The sequence below is a fragment of the Orcinus orca genome, chromosome 2 (genome assembly GCF_937001465.1).
Source record: "Orcinus orca chromosome 2, mOrcOrc1.1, whole genome shotgun sequence".
NCBI classification, from domain to species: domain Eukaryota; kingdom Metazoa; phylum Chordata; class Mammalia; order Artiodactyla; family Delphinidae; genus Orcinus; species Orcinus orca.
In genome coordinates, this window is record NC_064560.1 from 10,168,776 (window position 1) to 10,186,168 (window position 17,393).

Sequence of the window (17,393 nt, forward strand, 5' to 3'; positions counted from 1 at the left end):
ATCCTACAATTTATCTTTTTCTTCTCTTCACAGAGGTCAACACAATTGCCAGGTGCACCATAGTTAAGAAGAAACGCCCCCTCCCCCCAAAGGAGCAACTCTGCACATTATTCAAAGTGAAATAATGCAATGTCATCGTATACTTCTGAATACAACAGCATAGGCTCTGTGATCAGATGGCCGCACTCTAGTTATACAAATCCTGTACTAAATTCCTCTCGGTGAAAATGCAGGTGCAGTTAACTCCTGTCAGTTTCAATTGATAATGATTATTATCAAAACAAATATATAAAACAAGCAGTTCGTGTACTTACCTAATTTTATTTTTAAACTTCTTAATTAGTTCCTCAGTTTTCACTTGGACATTATTTTACTTTCGACACTTTCGCACATTAAAAAATATGTCTCACAGAGAGAGAACCTTATAAAATAAGGTTACAGCTTGTTAAAATAAAATTGAAAACTTAATTATTCTCATTTATTATCCACATTTTCTAGGGCTTGCTTTTTTTTTTTGTTTAATCTTTTATTATAGAAAATTTCAAACATTCACAAGAGCAGAAAAGAACAGACAGAATATAGCAGAATGAACCTCCCTGTACACATCACTCAGTGCCAACAGGTATCCAGCCCAGGCCGATTCTGTGCTCCTTTTCTCTTAATCTGTCTTTAAATCAAGCTGAACCACCAGATAACCATACATTCAAGATATATTACTGGCCCCTTCACTGTTTTCACCACACGACCATTAGGCATGATTATAACTTAGAATACCCTGATGAATTTTCAAAGTGACCTCTAGAAAAAATTTGCTTTTGTACTTTTTTTTTAAAATAGATCTTCATTGGAGCATAATTGCTCCATAGTACTGTGTTATTTCTGTTGTACACCAAAGTGAACCAGCCATATGCACACATATGTCCCCTGTCCCCTCCCTCTTGAGCCTCCCTCCCACCCTCCCTATCTCAGCCCTCTAGGTCTAGGGCTTTCTTCAGAATAGGTAAGAAGCTTTCCCAGGTCACTTTACGTAATCCAGCTAAGGCTGATTGAGTTGTTACAACGCAGTCGGGCGTAGCAATTATTTGAAGATGCCTGTAGATTTTTGAGAGGCATGAGATAATGAAAGTTTCAGGTGACTGTTAGGCCTACTTTAGTGACATAATTATTTGTAAACTAGCTTGATTTGGTCTTCCAAGTGAAATTCTTCATGGGGAGGTATGGTTTGCCATGAAGGTCAGTGCTGCAGCGGTGGCCTGTTGAACCCCCGCTAGCAGGTTCCACAGCATATCGGCTAAATGCGCCTCTGCGGGGGGCTGGCAGCTGCCCGCACTGCGAGGTTCCAAATTGCGGGGTTAGCAATTCTGATGATCTAGGGAGACAGGACCTCTATACATTAGGCCTTCTACAATATAAGGCCTTCCCTGACTAGAAGTTTAAAAGCATACAACATACAAAAACAAATAAACATTTAAAGAATGTAATGCGACATTTTTTTGTTTTAATAAAAATAAAACTTTTAAATCTTTGCTCCACTGGCCACTGTACTTTGCTCCACATATAATTCTTGGAGGAAATTAAACAGCTTTCCAGCCAATTAATAAGCCATTATTAAATGTCTACAGTGTGATGAATAAGTGTGCTAGGGTAACAGAAAAATGAACATATAGTACATGGCATGGTCCTGCTTGCAAGGGTTGAAAATCTGACTGAGGAAGACAAAACCAATCTACATGAAATAACTTGAGGATAAGTAAACATGGACCGTGGTACTGATAATCTACTCCCTCCTATAAGTGTGCATCTGAATACCTGTGTGGGGTTTGTGATGTCTGAAGGTATGTAAGTATAACTGGGAAAATCACTAGAATTGGAGGAAAAGGGAACAGGTGGTGGAAATTCTTGGTTTAAATGTGGTCAGAAGATTGGCAAACCCAGGCTGGTTTACAGAGAAATTTAGGATGGAGTTTGATTTTCCTGAGGTAAATAAGCACATCCAAAGGTACAATAATGAATCTAGATCCCTTGCAGGGATTAAATATTGACCAAGCAATATCTGGCCCAATTTGTGACCTCAGTTTGAATTCTTTGAACTATATTTACTGTGAACTTTTATAAACTATTCAAGAAATTTTTTAAAAAGCTGCCTAGATCATTAAAATACCTGAACATAGACTACACCTGATGACAAAACCCGGCAGATATCGGAGGGTGAATCTCCCAGAAGCAGCACAGTGATTGTCAGCATCCCCCTTTCCCTTTGTGTCTATTCACAAACGTTAGGGGAAGTTGTAAGTAACTGTTAACATATAGGAGATTCAATGGATATTTTATAGTTCTCTCCCCACTTGCTCTGTCAGCATCAACCTGCACCATCCTGCATGACATCTTTAAAACCCTCTTCCTGTGGCTTCTGAAGTACTGGGCTCCCTGTGTCCTTCCCACCTCTCTGGTTGGTCCTCTTTGCTGGCTCCTCTCTACCTGACCCGTACATGTCTAGACTCACGCTCTGGTTCTCTTCTCTTCTCACCGTAGGTGAATTTCCTGGATGATCTCATCTACTCAACGGCTTCAGTCACCATGCACGCATCCACCCGCCTGGTAGGGCATCTACCGACTAACCTTTGCTTAAGACTGTTGGCTGTCTCAGCCACCACTTCATCTGGGTTAAGTGGTCACGATGTACAACAGTTCAGATGTACAAAAATGTCACTTGATGTTCCTAAAACTCGACTTAATTCCTCCCTCTTAGTGCTCATTTCGATTTTCTAGCATGACGTTACTGTTAACGAATCCTAGTTAAACTCAGTTGCTTTCCATTTTCTTAGTGTCTTCTGAGAAAACTTAGTCATTCTGGGTTTCTGTTTTCTCCCCAGGCCACTGCATCTCCCAGTGTCCTCCCTTCCTACTTGGTTCTGGGTTGTCAGGTCTGCCCAGACCCCTCTGTGTCTTCAGGCCACTTCAGGCCCTCTCTCAGGCACTTCCTCTGCTACTCTCAGGGACAGGGGAAAACTCAGATGTTGGCCAGGCTGGCCTTCATTGAAGAATGAAGTGAACTATTTTGACTTTCTAGTAAATTTCTGCTGCTTTTAGGCCTTTTCAAAGTCCCTGACAAAGCAATCTTGAGAAAGAAGAAGAGTGGAGGCATCACACTTCCTGATCTTAAGCTAAATAAAAAGCTAAAGTAATCAAAACAGTATGGTACTGGCATTAAAACAGGCACATAAATCAATGGCACAGAATAGACAGCCCAGAAATGAACCCAAGTATATATGGGTCAACTAATTTTGACAAGGGCATCAAGAATACATAATGGGGAAAGAATAAACAGCACTGGGAAAACTGGATATCCACACGCAAAAGAATGAAATTGGAGTCATCTTACACCATGCAAGAAAATCAGCTCTAAATGGATTAAAGGCTTAAACGTAAGACCTGAAACCATAAAAATCCTAGAAGAAAACATAGGGGAAAACCTTCTTGACGTTGGCCTTGCTAGTAATATTTTGGATATGACACCAAAAGCTTAGGCAATAAAAGCAAAAATCAACAAGTGGGACTACATCAAACTCAAAAGCTTCTGCACAGCAAAGGAAACCATATTTCAGACAATATCCAAATAACCAAAATAAGGAACTCATGCAACTGAACAGCCACACACACACACACACACACACACACACACACACACACACACACACACACACACACACACACACACACACACCAAGCGACCAGATTAAAAAATTGGCAAACAACCTGAATTGACATTTTTCCAAAGAAGACATGCAAATGGCCAACAGTATATGAAAGAGTGCTTTCATACAAATCAAAATCTCAATGAGATATCACCTCACAGGTATCAGTATGTCTATTATCAAAGAGACAAGAGAAACAAATGCTGGCGAGAGGATGTGGAGAAAAGAGAACCCTTGTACACCTTTGGTGAGAAGGTGCATTGGTTCAGTCATTATGGAGAAGAATATGGAGATTCCTGAAAAAACTAAAAATAGAGCTACCATATGATCCAGCAATCCCTCTTCTGGGTATATATCCCCCCAAAATGAAATCAGTACCTTACATGATATGTTTATGTTCACTGTAACATTATTCACAATAGCTAAGATAGGGAAAACAACCTAAGCGTCCAGCAACAGATGAGTGAAGAAAGGAGATGTGACACACACACACACACACACACACACAGAGGAGTATTATTCAGCCTTAAAGAAGATCCTGCCATTTGGGACAACATGGGTTAACCTGGAGGACATTATGCTGAGTGAAATAAGCCAGGTGCAGAAAGAAGAAAAACCGCATGGTCTCACTTATGCGTGGAATCTAAAGAAGTCAAACACTAGAAGCAGACAGCAGAATGGTGGTTACCCGGGGTGGGGAGGCGGGGGAAGCAGGGAGATGTTAGTCAAAGGGGACAGAGCTGCAGGTGTGCAGGATGAATAAGTCTAGAGATCCAATGTACAGCACGGTGACTACAGGTAATAATACGGTACCGAACCCTGGGAATGTGCTAGGAGAGTGGATTTCAGGTGCTCTCATCACACACACGCCAAAAAAGGCAACTATGTGAGAAGAAGATGTGTTAATTAGCTTGACTGCAGTCATATTTCGCCAGGTATGTGGGCCTCCAATCATCACCCTGTGCACCTTAAAGCATTTTCAGTAAACACACATACACAACACACGACACACACAAAACTCCTGGATGGTCAAAAGTGCAGGTCGTGGCAAAACACTGGTGGCCTCCACTCCCCTCCAGGAAGCGTCCGCGGCCCCCCTCCACCCCCTGCTTCCTGCTGAGCCCTGGGCTGAGCTGCTTACCCGGAAGCTCCCTCCAGCACCTCACCGCCCCGCCTTCACCAGGGCCTCTGCGCACACAGCCACGAGGGAGGCTGAAGCCCCCGGGCCCCTCTCTGCTCTGCTGGTCAGCAGGCCTCTGGGCAGGGGGCATCGGTGGCATTCAAACTAATGGGCCTCCGGACTCTGACTTGCCAGGCTGCTTCTTCACGTCAAGAGTCTGGGCCAGGGCCTGGGAGCAGCAGGGCTGGGAAGGGTGGACACTTCGTGGCAGTGTTTTTTGTTGTTGCTGTTTTTAAAGCTTCACACAAGTCTTGAAAACAATGTGGCAGGATAACTGATTGAAACATTAAGCTATTTTTCCTTCCTCCCGTATCAGACAAATAGCCGGGCTCATCTTAGTCCTTCCCTGCCTAAGGGACTACCAGGGGAGTTGCCTGAGGTTAGCAGTGGTCCTGCCTTGGGTAAGAGCCAAACTCACTGCAGAGGTGGGGCCTGGTGCCCTGAGCGGGCGAGGGCCTCCGAGAAATAAGGACCAAAGGAAAATAAATGCAGATTCTCCCAGACAGGGCCCAGCAGGGCCATGGGTGGCCGCCCCTGGGGAGGTGGTAAGGCTGCAGGGAGGAGGGCTACTGGGAGCGTGTGCAAACCTGGTAAGACTCCTGACACACCCGCTTCCCAGCGTCTCCTGCGCGAATGGGAGCAGCAGAGGCCAGCTAGGAGATGAGGGTCACAGCAGTACCTGTGGGCAACTAACTAGTGACTACAGGCTTTACCTGATCCTTTGGTGGCTATATAAGGCCCCGGGGCCCTTGCACAGCCCTGGGGAAGGGGAGGTCTGATAATTCCTGAGTCTGAACTCGCCACCAGTTTAGTGCATGTGGGCAGACAGTGACTTAGGCTGATAAGAAGAAAATTTAATAGTGCATCTGGGTTTGTGCATCTGAATGGAGATTTGCACCTTCTACTTAACATACAGATTTTGACAGAAGGAACAGATATATTTCACTTGTTCGCTCCCGCTTATCCAAACTGCACCCTGCTCCCCAACCTCCCCCAACTCCATCCCTTTCTACTCCCTTTTGGCGACATATGCCAAGTTCTAGTTAAAGTGTATATAAAGGGAAAAAAGAAAAGAAAAAGAGAAGAAGAGGAGCGCTTTCCTGATGGCGCAGTGGTTGAGAGTCCGCCTGCCGATGCAGGGGACACGGGTTCGTGCCCCGGTCCGGGAAGATCCCACATGCCGCGGAGCGGCTGGGCCCGTGAGCCATGGCCACTGAACCTGCGCGTCCGGAGCCTGTGCTCCGCAACGGGAGAGGCCACAACAGTGAGAGGCCCGCATACCGCAAAAAAAAAAGAAAAGAAGAGGAGAATGAAATCAAAAAAGGTAGGGGGTATGTGGAATATTCTGGAAAAGTGTGTATCTACTTATAAAAAATGAAATAAAATGAAGGCTCTTGCCAAGACAGTTAAAACATTGTCACCCCAAATCTGCTATAGAATAAAGGTGGACAACTAATAAACAAAGTATCTGGCTTTGCCTGTCCCTTCGGGAAGTTCCAACTCTACCCATCTTTACCTGAGATGCACTGCTGAGAAGAAACTCGTCTAGTAATTGGCTTATAAGGATAGACACCCAGATAAAGAGGCTTCAGTTGCTGTGACAAAATCATTTCATTCAGTTTTTTCTGCAGAATGAAATATTCTTCAGATAGCTTTGTTATCTAAAAAGAAGGTCACATATCAGATTAGATCAAGGAAGAGAATTCAGTGAGCTCCAAGGTACACTGGGGTCTGGTCAATTCCTGAACCGCTCCCCCTGGGGCTCTCATGTACTGCTTCTCCAGGACTCACCCTGACCCCGTACCAAGGTCGGATAAAGTCCTCACTTGACAAAACCTCCCCCTTTGTGCTACTTGCCCATCTCACATCTTCCATTCAAAACTGTCCAACATATGACCCTCCAGAAGCACTCTCTCCTGATAACTCCTTCCCAGGGTCCCTAAGATCTGGCTTCCATCCTTAGCATTCTGCTGCCGTGGCTCTTCTGCTTTTATCCTGAGGAGCCCCTCTGCTGACTGGGACTGTGTTGATCTCCTCCTTTCCTGTCCAGGCGTCTTCGCCTGACTTCAGCGCTACCCTCTCTCTCCTGGTTCCTCTTTCCATCCTGGCCCCTCTGCCTCTACCTTGTCTGTTAACACAGCTGCCCTGCTAGGTTGAAGGTGGGGCTCCTGCTCTTCTGCCTCGAGCTCTGCTCCCGGGGAGTACCGAATCCACTCCCACGGTGGGTTTGCCAGCTGTAGGTGGATGCCAGGTGATTCTGCATCTCCTGAATGTGGCAGGTGCTTGGCAGGTCAGGGTCCTAATCTCTGCTTTGGTCTTTAGAGTGAGCAGATTTACCACAAGGAAGGGAAGGACTGCCTGTATATCAAACTCAATTATTTCCATGTGCTTAAAAAAAAAGTAGAACAGGAAGGGACTAAATAAAACAATGGCAGATCTATGACCAGCTAGGGGTTGGAGATGTTTGGGCCACACTCATAACAGTCAGGGGGTGTCCAAGGGCAGTTATTGTGTTTCTTGCGGGCTTAGCCACCGTCAGACAAAAGGCAGAGTTTAGAGACTCAGCAGTAATAGGTGATCCTTCTTTGAACCCATTATGACATTTCTTCTATGATTTCATACACTATTGACTACCCTGATAGTACATATTCATTTATAATATGCATTTTAGAGGCCACCTAGTGAAAATCCTTCACTTTACACAGGAGAAAATAAGGGTGCTGACACATAAAGTGATTTTCTCAAGGTCAAACACCTAGAAAGAGAGAAAGAGCCAGAGTGGGGCAGGGACAGGGGCCTGTGATCTCTCCATAGCACTAATTTATCAGAGTTCCATGTACACCTGGGAGAAGCCCTAAAGCCGACTGCCCCTTTTAGAAACAGCTGAAACACGCCTACCAATAGCACGAGATATTCTCCAAGAGGGAATTTTCCTTTGTGGCTTTTCTTGATGGTTCCTCATGGCCATGACGGAACATATAGATTGTCATCTTCATTGCATATATGCTCAGTAATGCTACCATCTGATTCTGATACCTAATTATGTCTTCTCAAAATTTGGGGTACAGAAAGCATAGACTTTAGAGGATTTTGAAAACTTTTTTTTTCAGCTATAATGGAAGATCTCAGATACATGGAAATTTGCATTGTCAAATGCCAGCATTTTAGTAGGCTGTATAAACCAATGACTAGTCTCCTTACTACACAAGATTTCCATTGCATTTTATACTATTTTTATCATAGAAATTTGTTTACAAAATTTATGGCTATTCGAATAGCACTGTCCCTGAGATGTTTTATTGAAAAGGTTTGCAATCTCATAAAAACAGATGAAACAATATATCAGTTATCAATTGTCTGTTTAACTCGGTTATCGTGGAGTTCCCAGAGATCTGTACTACTAAACAAATCTGTTCGTTTACATACCTGTTTTGAAAAAATTGCCAAATCACACGCTTCTTTTTCTGAAATTGCTTTTGAGTCTCTAACGCTCTTCATCCTGATGTTACAGTATTCCTCAAATTTTGTGGGATGGGAATACAAAGTGTGAGTGTTTCTTGCTACTTCTGTCGGTGTTGCAACCGCTTTTTGATTTTTAAAAGAAGACATCCTGTCCTTCCTTAACTGCTGCCCCCTCTTGTAGCCCCGGTATTTGCTCTGAATGAACACCGCTGCTTTGTCTTCTTTTTCCTGGGCTTGCATTGCCGGTTCGATTTGCCTCTCTTGGACCATCCCATGCCTCACAGGGTTCCTCTGATGACTGCATACTGGGGCATTCTGGGTGACGACGGACGTCTTCTTTTCTTTTTCCTTGCTATTTGCATCTTGGCAAACCGACCTGTGGCTAAGACTAGGTTCTAAAGTTTTTTTAAAAGAAGGCTGCTTAGGAGCTGAGGTCTCCTGCGCTAACCAAAGTCCTGGGTAGCTTGGCCTTTCTGATATGGCCTTCCTTTCTAGATATGCTGCTTTTGAGTCTTCGAAATTCCTTTCCTCTGTGTAGCACTGATAATAATTCTGGACCACAGTGTCCTCCTTTTCCATTTTCCTTATCTTACTATTTTCTTCCAAGTCTTTCATATACTTCTTATTGGTGTTTACTTCTGCCCAAGGGTCCCCCACCAGATACAATTCTTGCTTAGCCTCTTCCTCATACACATTGTTCATTTTTTTCGGGGTCTGATATCCTCTGTTGTTACTTTCCATAGCATTCGTGGATTCCCCCTCAGCTTTGAAAGTAGAAGTCTTCACTACAGATGTATTCCCCTTGTTATTTGGAGCTGGAATGACTGTTTCATTAGTAGAGACTGCATTCTCTGTCTGTTTCTTCACAAAGGATTCCCTGTGTAAAATATATTGCATCGGAATATATGATACTAAACTAGAGTTTATTACCTTGTTTGGCAATAGCACATGTTACATTACGTTGGGAGCAAAGCAAAAGGGACAAAAAAGCTCAGAATAAAGACTTATCAAGTCACAATAATTGAGTATTTCCCCCGAAATGTCCTCTCTAGTGACAACTGTGATGGCTACTCAAATAATGAGAAAACTAGCTTCCAATTAGGGTGAGAAATATCCTAGCATCTTACTGAGGTATCAAAGTCCCAGGAACTTAATCACTTCAACGCATCTCCTTTTCCAAGAAATTATCTTTTTTGCTTCGTTCAGGATTGTATTTCTTCCAAAAGTAGCAGAGGGTACAGAGTAGTGGGAAAAGATGATTATGGTACATTTATTACATTAAGAAGACAAGGAAAAAAAACACATTTTCCTCTTTCATAATTTTCTGTGATAGCCATCATTTGTTAGTATTTGTCACAATTCTGAAAGATTTGAGAAGAGCTAAAATAATAAAAAGCTAGAAGGTGATGTAGGAACAAACATAACGTTGGGTGTTCAGTTAGTGAGGGCATACATTTAAAAATACGCTCATCGAGTCCCTAGATTATTAAAACATATTGTAACTCAGCAGAAAACTTTGAATCTCTTGGTAGCCTTTTGTTTCTTTAAGAAGTCATTTTGCTTTTTAGAGACAAGAAAAACGTTGGTTACTTAGTTTTACATTTTATTAAAGTGTCATGTTCTCTTGTAAACTAGCAATTTTATATACAATGGTGAAAAACCACTGGCTGTTAAATTTGTTTCAGCTTCAGGACATTAAGATTAAATAGGAAATTAAAAAAAAAAGATATGTCCTTTTCCAAACAAAGTACCTACAATAAGGAGATGGGGAAACTATATCTACATTTGAGACCAGTAAGTAGGGTATGTTCACTAGGCTGCATGCTGTACTTTGATAAGCTCTAAGTCTACGGAGCACAGAAAATATCTTACAAAATTCAAGGAAAAGCAGTGTCCCTGCTATGGTTCATGATCTTGTTCATGATACGTTGGCCAAAATTTCACAGTTGTTCCTTTATTAATACCCTTTTGAAAGGACAGTTGGAATGATTTCCCCTTAACTTGAAGATAAGATCTTCTTTGAGGAGGGAAGTGTGGTCATCGGAGTGAAATGACAACAAACTCTCCAATAGGATAAAGAACACAAAAGTGGCCACGGGGTGTCGCTGACACTGTCAGGAACCTGGTTAGGTATGAGAAAGACTGTGGACTTTTATTTTTTTAATTTTTATTGGAATATAATTGCTTTACAATGTTGTGTTAGTTTCTACTGTACAGCAAAGTGAATCAGATATATATATATATATATATATATATATATATATATATATATATATATATATATATATCTCCCCTGGTTTTTTGGATTTCCTTCCCATTTAGGTCACCACAGAGCACTGAGTAGAGTTCCCTGTGCTCTGTGCTATACAGCAGGTTCTCATTAGTTATCTATTTCATACATAGTAGGGTATATATATCAATCCCATTCTCCCAATTCATCCTACCCCTCCTTCCCCCCTTGGTATCCGTAAGTTTTGTTCTCTACATCTGTGTCTCTATTTCTGCTTTGCAAATAAGTTCATCTGCACCATTTTTCTAGGTTCCACATATAAGCAATATTATATGATACTTGTTTTCTTCTTTCTTACTTCACTCTGTCTGACAGTCTCTAGGTCTATCCACGTCTCTGCAAATGGCACTATTTCATTCCTTTATATGGCTAAAAATATTACATTGTATATGTGTACCCCATCTTGTTCATTGTGGACTTTATTTTGTGACTTTCCAGATGTGAAAAATCTATACTGTCAAGATGGTATAAGAATGAACATTATTTTACCTTTTATTTTCAAAGTTTTTCTTGTAGTCAAATTCCTGATCTTGAGTCTGAATGGTTTTTACTGCTGTGTTTTTCGTGTTAACAATTTCTTTCCTTTGTTTCCTGGCTAGATGTCCTCTTGCAGCTGAAACATATAAGGCCCAGAGCAGTGTTAATTATAATAAATAAAAAGCATTACTTCAATGGGTAGAAACAAATGGCTTTTCACCATCAGTGCCAAAGAGGAAAATGAAATTAAAGATTCCAAATAGAACAGGTTCGAAAAAATATGGGACTCATTAAGAAGACTCTTCCAGATGACAAGCTTTAGCAAGAAAATAATTGAAGTAACTTTCGTATTAAGGGGAGTATTAAGATGAAACTAAAATGATAGAGATGAGCTAAGTTGATGAAAAAGACAACGTGTACTCACCATTTGCTTAAAATCTGCTAATGCTTATGTTTCTTTTATTCCTGCCATGTTCAGCTATTCATGGGAGAAAACCCCTATTATCTAAGTATATGGTTTGAACCTTTTGGCCAATTATTCTTGGAGCCAGATATATTTCAGAATTCAGACTTAAACTTTTTTAAAAAAATTTTTAGAAAAGTAATTTGGAACAAATAACATATATTCTGTAAAATTCCCCATGGTAAATCAGCATTCCATAGTCAAACACATGAATATTTCTCCAGAAAAACATACAATTCTTACCAAGTGGGATGAATAAAGGACTGTGAATATCAGGTCATGTTTCACTTCCAAATGAGTTATGAAAAACCTCTTTTTTCAGTGTTTTATGAAGTTTGGAATTGTGGATAAAGAATTAAATCCCAAATTGCAGGGTTTGCATTTTTGATGTCCCAGTGAGAGTGAAGGGCTTAAAGTTCCAAAAGATGATGATGAGCTCTTATGGACTGACGGATTGGAACTGGACCTTGAACTGAATCTTTTGAATGTCAGTCAGCTACTCTGCCCACCACATCAGTGTTCTTCAGAATGTAGCTTGCAAATAAATAGTGGATCATAAAATCGATTTAGTGGGCCAAATCTAACAACTAGAAATTAAATGGAATAAACCAGAATAGAAAAGTATCAGAAGGCAGTGCTTGTAGTATGTGTGTATATCGGGTTACAGAGTAAAATACATTGTTTGTTATGGGTATCTAGTCAAAAGTTTTTGAAAGATATTGTATTAAGCCATGCTGTGTTCTAAATTTAGCTTTTTATAGAAAAATGGAAAGTGAAATCCAAAGTCTATTAATACATTTAATAAAAACTTGTGAAATATGATTATAAATATTATTTCCCTACAGTTAACAGAAAGAAATGGATGCCCTTTAGCAGAGTGAGATTTCATTAAGTTGTCAAAAATTATGGCAAGTGTAACCTTTGGAATAAAGTAGGGAAAATGTTACTGCCCAATGGGTTATAATAATATGATTCTTGAGATCTACAATTAATTCAGTCACTTGCTGTATCTTGCACAATACGTCAATTGTGTTTCATTGTGACAGAAAATTTGAAAATTATTTTCTTTAAAACAAAACATTTATTCAGATATTAAAAGTGTCAGTCACTACAACAATCATTCAGATTTAGCACAGAGAAAGTATCAAGGTAACAGAGTTTGGAATTAAACACGAAAGCGACATAAGAATTGGAGGTAAGTAAGATTTGATTTCATGCACACATCTGAACACAGCATTATGTTCTGTTACACGGTGAGATGGTCTGAGTGATTACCTGACTGTATTATTATAGCGCTCTCTTTCCTTTTCTTCTGTATTTTTTGGTATCTTCTTGAGCCCAAGAATCCTCTGACACAGGCTTGAATCAAAATAAGCTTGTCGATGGCTTCCTTTCGCATTAAATTTAACTGTTCCACATGATAATACTTAAGGAACACCTTAAAAGAATTAAAATAAAACACAAATAAAACTACGGCATGCAGGTGTGGAACAGTCATGTGCTGTGCTCTGAAGACTAGATTATATTCTAAACATTTTTCGATTTTGGAAATCACTATCTTTTGCTTCTTTGGCTTGGATGTTGCTATCACATTATAGATTTTTATGATTGAAGAAAACCCCTCTTTGAGAAGGAATATAGTTTAACAATCATACTTTTTATTTGCAACAGGTACCTAGGTTTTGTTGGATAGGCCAATATGAGTGGAGGATACCAAGCTCTTTTATCAAAGTTTTAGCATCAGATACTCTGGATAAAGCTAATTTTTTATGCTTTTTGAAAGAAGAGATAATTAAACTTCCCAAACTTAAAAATCTTACAAATCTATTTGTAAGAGAGAGGACAATTATAGTTAGAGGAGTTCATTCACCAAATGTTTACTGAGACCTATTCTATGTACTTATCTGCTGGAACACAAAGGTGAACAAACCAGGGGCACTGCCCTGCAGGGGCTCACAGTGTTGTCAGTGGAGAGAGTAAGGCAGAGAGAGGGTCCCATGCAGAATGAACAACCTTCTCACCGGACCCAGCAGCCACTGTGAAGATAGGAGGGCTGGTTTTTGATGATTCTAAAATCAAAATGAATCGGAGCAACAGGGGAGCCTGAAGGCTCGGAGCTGTTCTCAACTAAGAGTTTTCAACCTCTCCCAGGAAATAGGAAGGTATGTTTTTTTTCTTTTAATGGCTAAATTTACTAATGAAAGTCACCTCAAAGAGAGTTTATTGAATCCACTAAGAAGTCACTTGAATTCAAATTTAAGAGCTGAGTCATGAGACCTGGTAACCCTGACTGTAGAATTCTCTCAGCACTTAGAAGCCTGGCACCAAGGGCCAACAGTTTAGCATTACAGGTTTTGATTGAATTTAGTTTTAATTTCTACAGGACTCTAGATGCTAATATATTTAGTCTATTCTACTGCCGACAATTCATTTAAAATTCAATCTATCTAAAAAGGTCATCATTTTTTTTTGCACAGCATTAGGAATGTTCTTATATTGAACACTTTTATCCATCTTAATGAATTGGAAAAGGTGAAGTGGAAAAATACAAATAGCTTTAAAATGCTGCTTAAATATCATGCAAAACTGGAACTGCAAAGGGCCTTTTTACAAGTTAAAACTCCATTTGAAGTTAGGCATGTGTTTCAGACCATAAATCATGAGATGTCAGCCTGACAAAATTCACTCTTGTGAGAATCTGAAAGAAAATGGTGTGAATAAAAAACATATCTTTGTAATGCTCAGGAATTCCCCTTACTAAATACTAAAGTAAATACGGATTACTGAATATGTGGGACACTCCGTATAAGATAAACACTTTGAAAATTTCCTTAAATTGTTACAGGCCTAACTTTTCTTTTTTTAAACTAATTTTTATTGGAGTATAGTTGATTTACAATGTTGTGTTAGTTTCTGCTATACAGCAAAGTGAATCAGTTATAAGAAAGACAAATATCATATGACATTGTTTATATGTGGAATCTAAAAAAAATGGTACAAACGAACTTATTTACAAAACAGAAATAGAGTCACAGATGTGGAAAACAAACTTATCGTTACCGAGGGGGAAATCGGTGGCGGCAGGAGGGGGATAAATTGGGAGATTGGAACTGACATATACACACTACTGTATATAAAAGAGGTAACTAACAGGCCTAACTGTTCATCTGAACATATGAACATTCTGTCCCACACTTCCCACAGCTAATATAGATTTCTTGGCAAGGGCGGCATGTCAGTCTACGTCTGTGGAAGAGCTGAAAGCAGTTACCCTTGAGTGGTCAATCTGAGTACTTCTTTGCCTTAGCTTGATTTTCTTCTCCATCCTCCCCCAGTGATACATTTAGTGCACTCCCAGGACCTGGTCCTGTTTATCTCCTTATCCCCATCTTGTTTGTAATGCTCTGAGGATATCTGAGAAGTAAATGCATCCTTTCTCCAAGAAGCCACCTATCTTACTTCCATATTCAAAACAGGTATGATTTTGTACTTCATTCTTTAAGGCAGGGGTCCCCGACCCCCAGGAGGAACCGGGCCGCACAGCAGGAGGGGAGCAGCAGGCGAGCGAGCGGAGCTTCATCTGCCGCTCTCCACCGCTCCCGTTACCGCCTGAGCCATCCTCCTCCCGCCCCCCATCTGCGGAAAAACTGTCTTCCACGAAACCAGTCCCTGGTGCCAAAAACGCTGGGGACCGCTGCTTTAAGGGATTAAATAAGCTAAGATCTCACAGGCTCTCAGATCTGATACATAAACACACCAATATCCAAACACCTATAGTGTGCGTCTAGTAATAACATTTCACTCGATAAATTTCAAGTTTACAACAAAAGCAGATTTGAGAATTAGGAAAATAAAGAAAAACAGAATCCTATTGAAATCATTATGATTCTCGACAGCTTTTTGACTATATTTGGTGCTGATAAAACAGAGAAAATATAAAAGTCTGTTTTCTAGAGTCATCCCTTCCATCTTTTTTTGGATAGCTCTTCAAGATATATTTTTCTTGAATTTCTTAAAAGAAACCTTTACGAGAGCAAAGTGTTTAATTTTGCTGAAGAAGGAAACCGCTATGACTTTATCAATTTTCTTCCCGTTTCAAGCTAAAGATTCTATAACATGAAAAGCCATGATATTTTCAATCACTGTAAAATGTAATTCTCAGTACATCCACCATAAGTATGAATTTTTTTCTTGAAAATTATATGAAAACATTACTTTTGTTTTTCCAAGAGCCCAGTTATCAAGACCAGCTTTTTCCAAAATGGTGGCACAGGTGTCAGGGCTCAGTGGAGGTTCTTCACACCACTTGTAACAGAGAACGTGGTACCTTTGAATGGGAGAGAGGGCTGGTTAGTATTTCATAAAAGTTTAACGTCTCAGGAGCCTGGTGGGCTTCTTAGAACAACTCTGCAGTAAACTGAATTCCAGACTGACTACTTGTGTAATTTGAGCATTGTTTTTCACTTCAGTGATGCTTTTCAACACAACACTAAAACCCCGTACAAAACTCTGTCGTTCAAAAAATTAACTGGATATTTTTTAGAAAGCAACCTTTCTCTGGTCACTAAAAGCAGAAGGACCGCAGTGGCAGAAGCAGAGGGAAAGATTTCATTCATTTTTTTCATCTTCACAAAAACACTGAGAGCTGATCTTCAAATTGGATGAAGGAGTTTAATTCTACACAAACTTCCCGCATTACAGCAACAATTGAGGGGAGGAAGTGAGTAAGGGCTTAATGCAGGAGGGAAATGAGAGAGGAGGAGATACTGCCCATCCGCCTGTGTTCTAGATGTCATCTCTTCCTGCCCCTCCTCCTCTTTTCTTCTGTGTATTTTCAATCCCCTTTCTCTCTCCAGCCTCCTCACACTTAGCGCAAAGCAATCCCCCTGAGTGCCTCTCCTCTGAAATGCTTCCATATCCCCCACTAGCTTTGTGGACAAACAGAAAGATGGTTTAGGATAACTGTCTCCAGTTCCCTACTTCCCATCACTCCTCCGCTCCTGGGATCTTATTTAATCGCATATGATCCTTTAGTGGTGAAGCCTTAGCCGGTTGTTTTCCATCCTAATCCTAAGTGTTCCTTCTGTAGTTCTCCGTCTTGAGAAGTGTCCCTGAGATTCCCAGCCCACCCTGACCCTCCCCCGTTTCTCCTCCTCCTTTTCAGTCTCCTCGACATGCCTCCTCGACTTGCTGCTTAAATGCTAGGGCTCTACAGTGCTCTGTTTCTTTCTAAGCTCTCTCCACGCGTCACGTCTACATGCACGACTCTGACTGTTCCCTATATGTGATGACTGCTCTACATACATCCTCAGCCCTATTTCCATAAACTGGGAACACATTACTTCTGACTGCCTACCCTACATCCCCACCTGCTTATCCCACAGACACTCCAGACTCAGCAAAATGCATCACCTTTTCCTGCTTATCTCTGTGAATGATGTCACCCCTTCTTAAAGTACTAAAGCTAGAAATCTGTGTGTCATCCTAGATTCCTTCCTACTCTTCACTCGGTGTATCCAACAAGCTTAGAAGCCTCTCTGAAATCCCTTTCTCTCTAGTCCTACTGCCCTTACCTTAAACCACCTCCCAACTGGCTATGTGCGTCTTCACGCCCTCCTCCCCGCGTCCTAGCCGATGTCCACAGCTCTGTCTGAATCATCTTAATAAAATGAAAACCTGATCAAGTCCTTTCCTGACTTGAAAGTGTCCGAGAATTTCCCAAGTTCTAAGCTGGGACGGCAAAAGCAGGTGCTTTCCAAGGCTGGGCAGGCCACGTGAATATGTGAGCCGGGAAGTGTGACAATGTAGGAAATGCAGAGGTCACAC

General features: G+C 40.9%; 1 protein-coding gene across 1 annotated transcript in view; it reads right to left on the reverse strand.

Moving 5' to 3' along the window:
• The window catches only part of MYO3A (myosin IIIA), a 172,237-nt gene that overhangs the window by 24,412 nt on the left and 130,432 nt on the right, over positions 1-17,393 (reverse strand). Inside the window, exons 25-29 of the mRNA XM_033407896.2 lie at positions 15,783-15,894; positions 12,843-13,005; positions 11,117-11,240; positions 8,302-9,214; positions 6,392-6,536 (exon numbers count right to left, since the gene is read on the reverse strand). Coding sequence (XP_033263787.2) covers positions 6,392-6,536; positions 8,302-9,214; positions 11,117-11,240; positions 12,843-13,005; positions 15,783-15,894 — 1,457 coding nt within the window. The remainder of the gene's footprint in view (positions 1-6,391; positions 6,537-8,301; positions 9,215-11,116; positions 11,241-12,842; positions 13,006-15,782; positions 15,895-17,393) is intronic.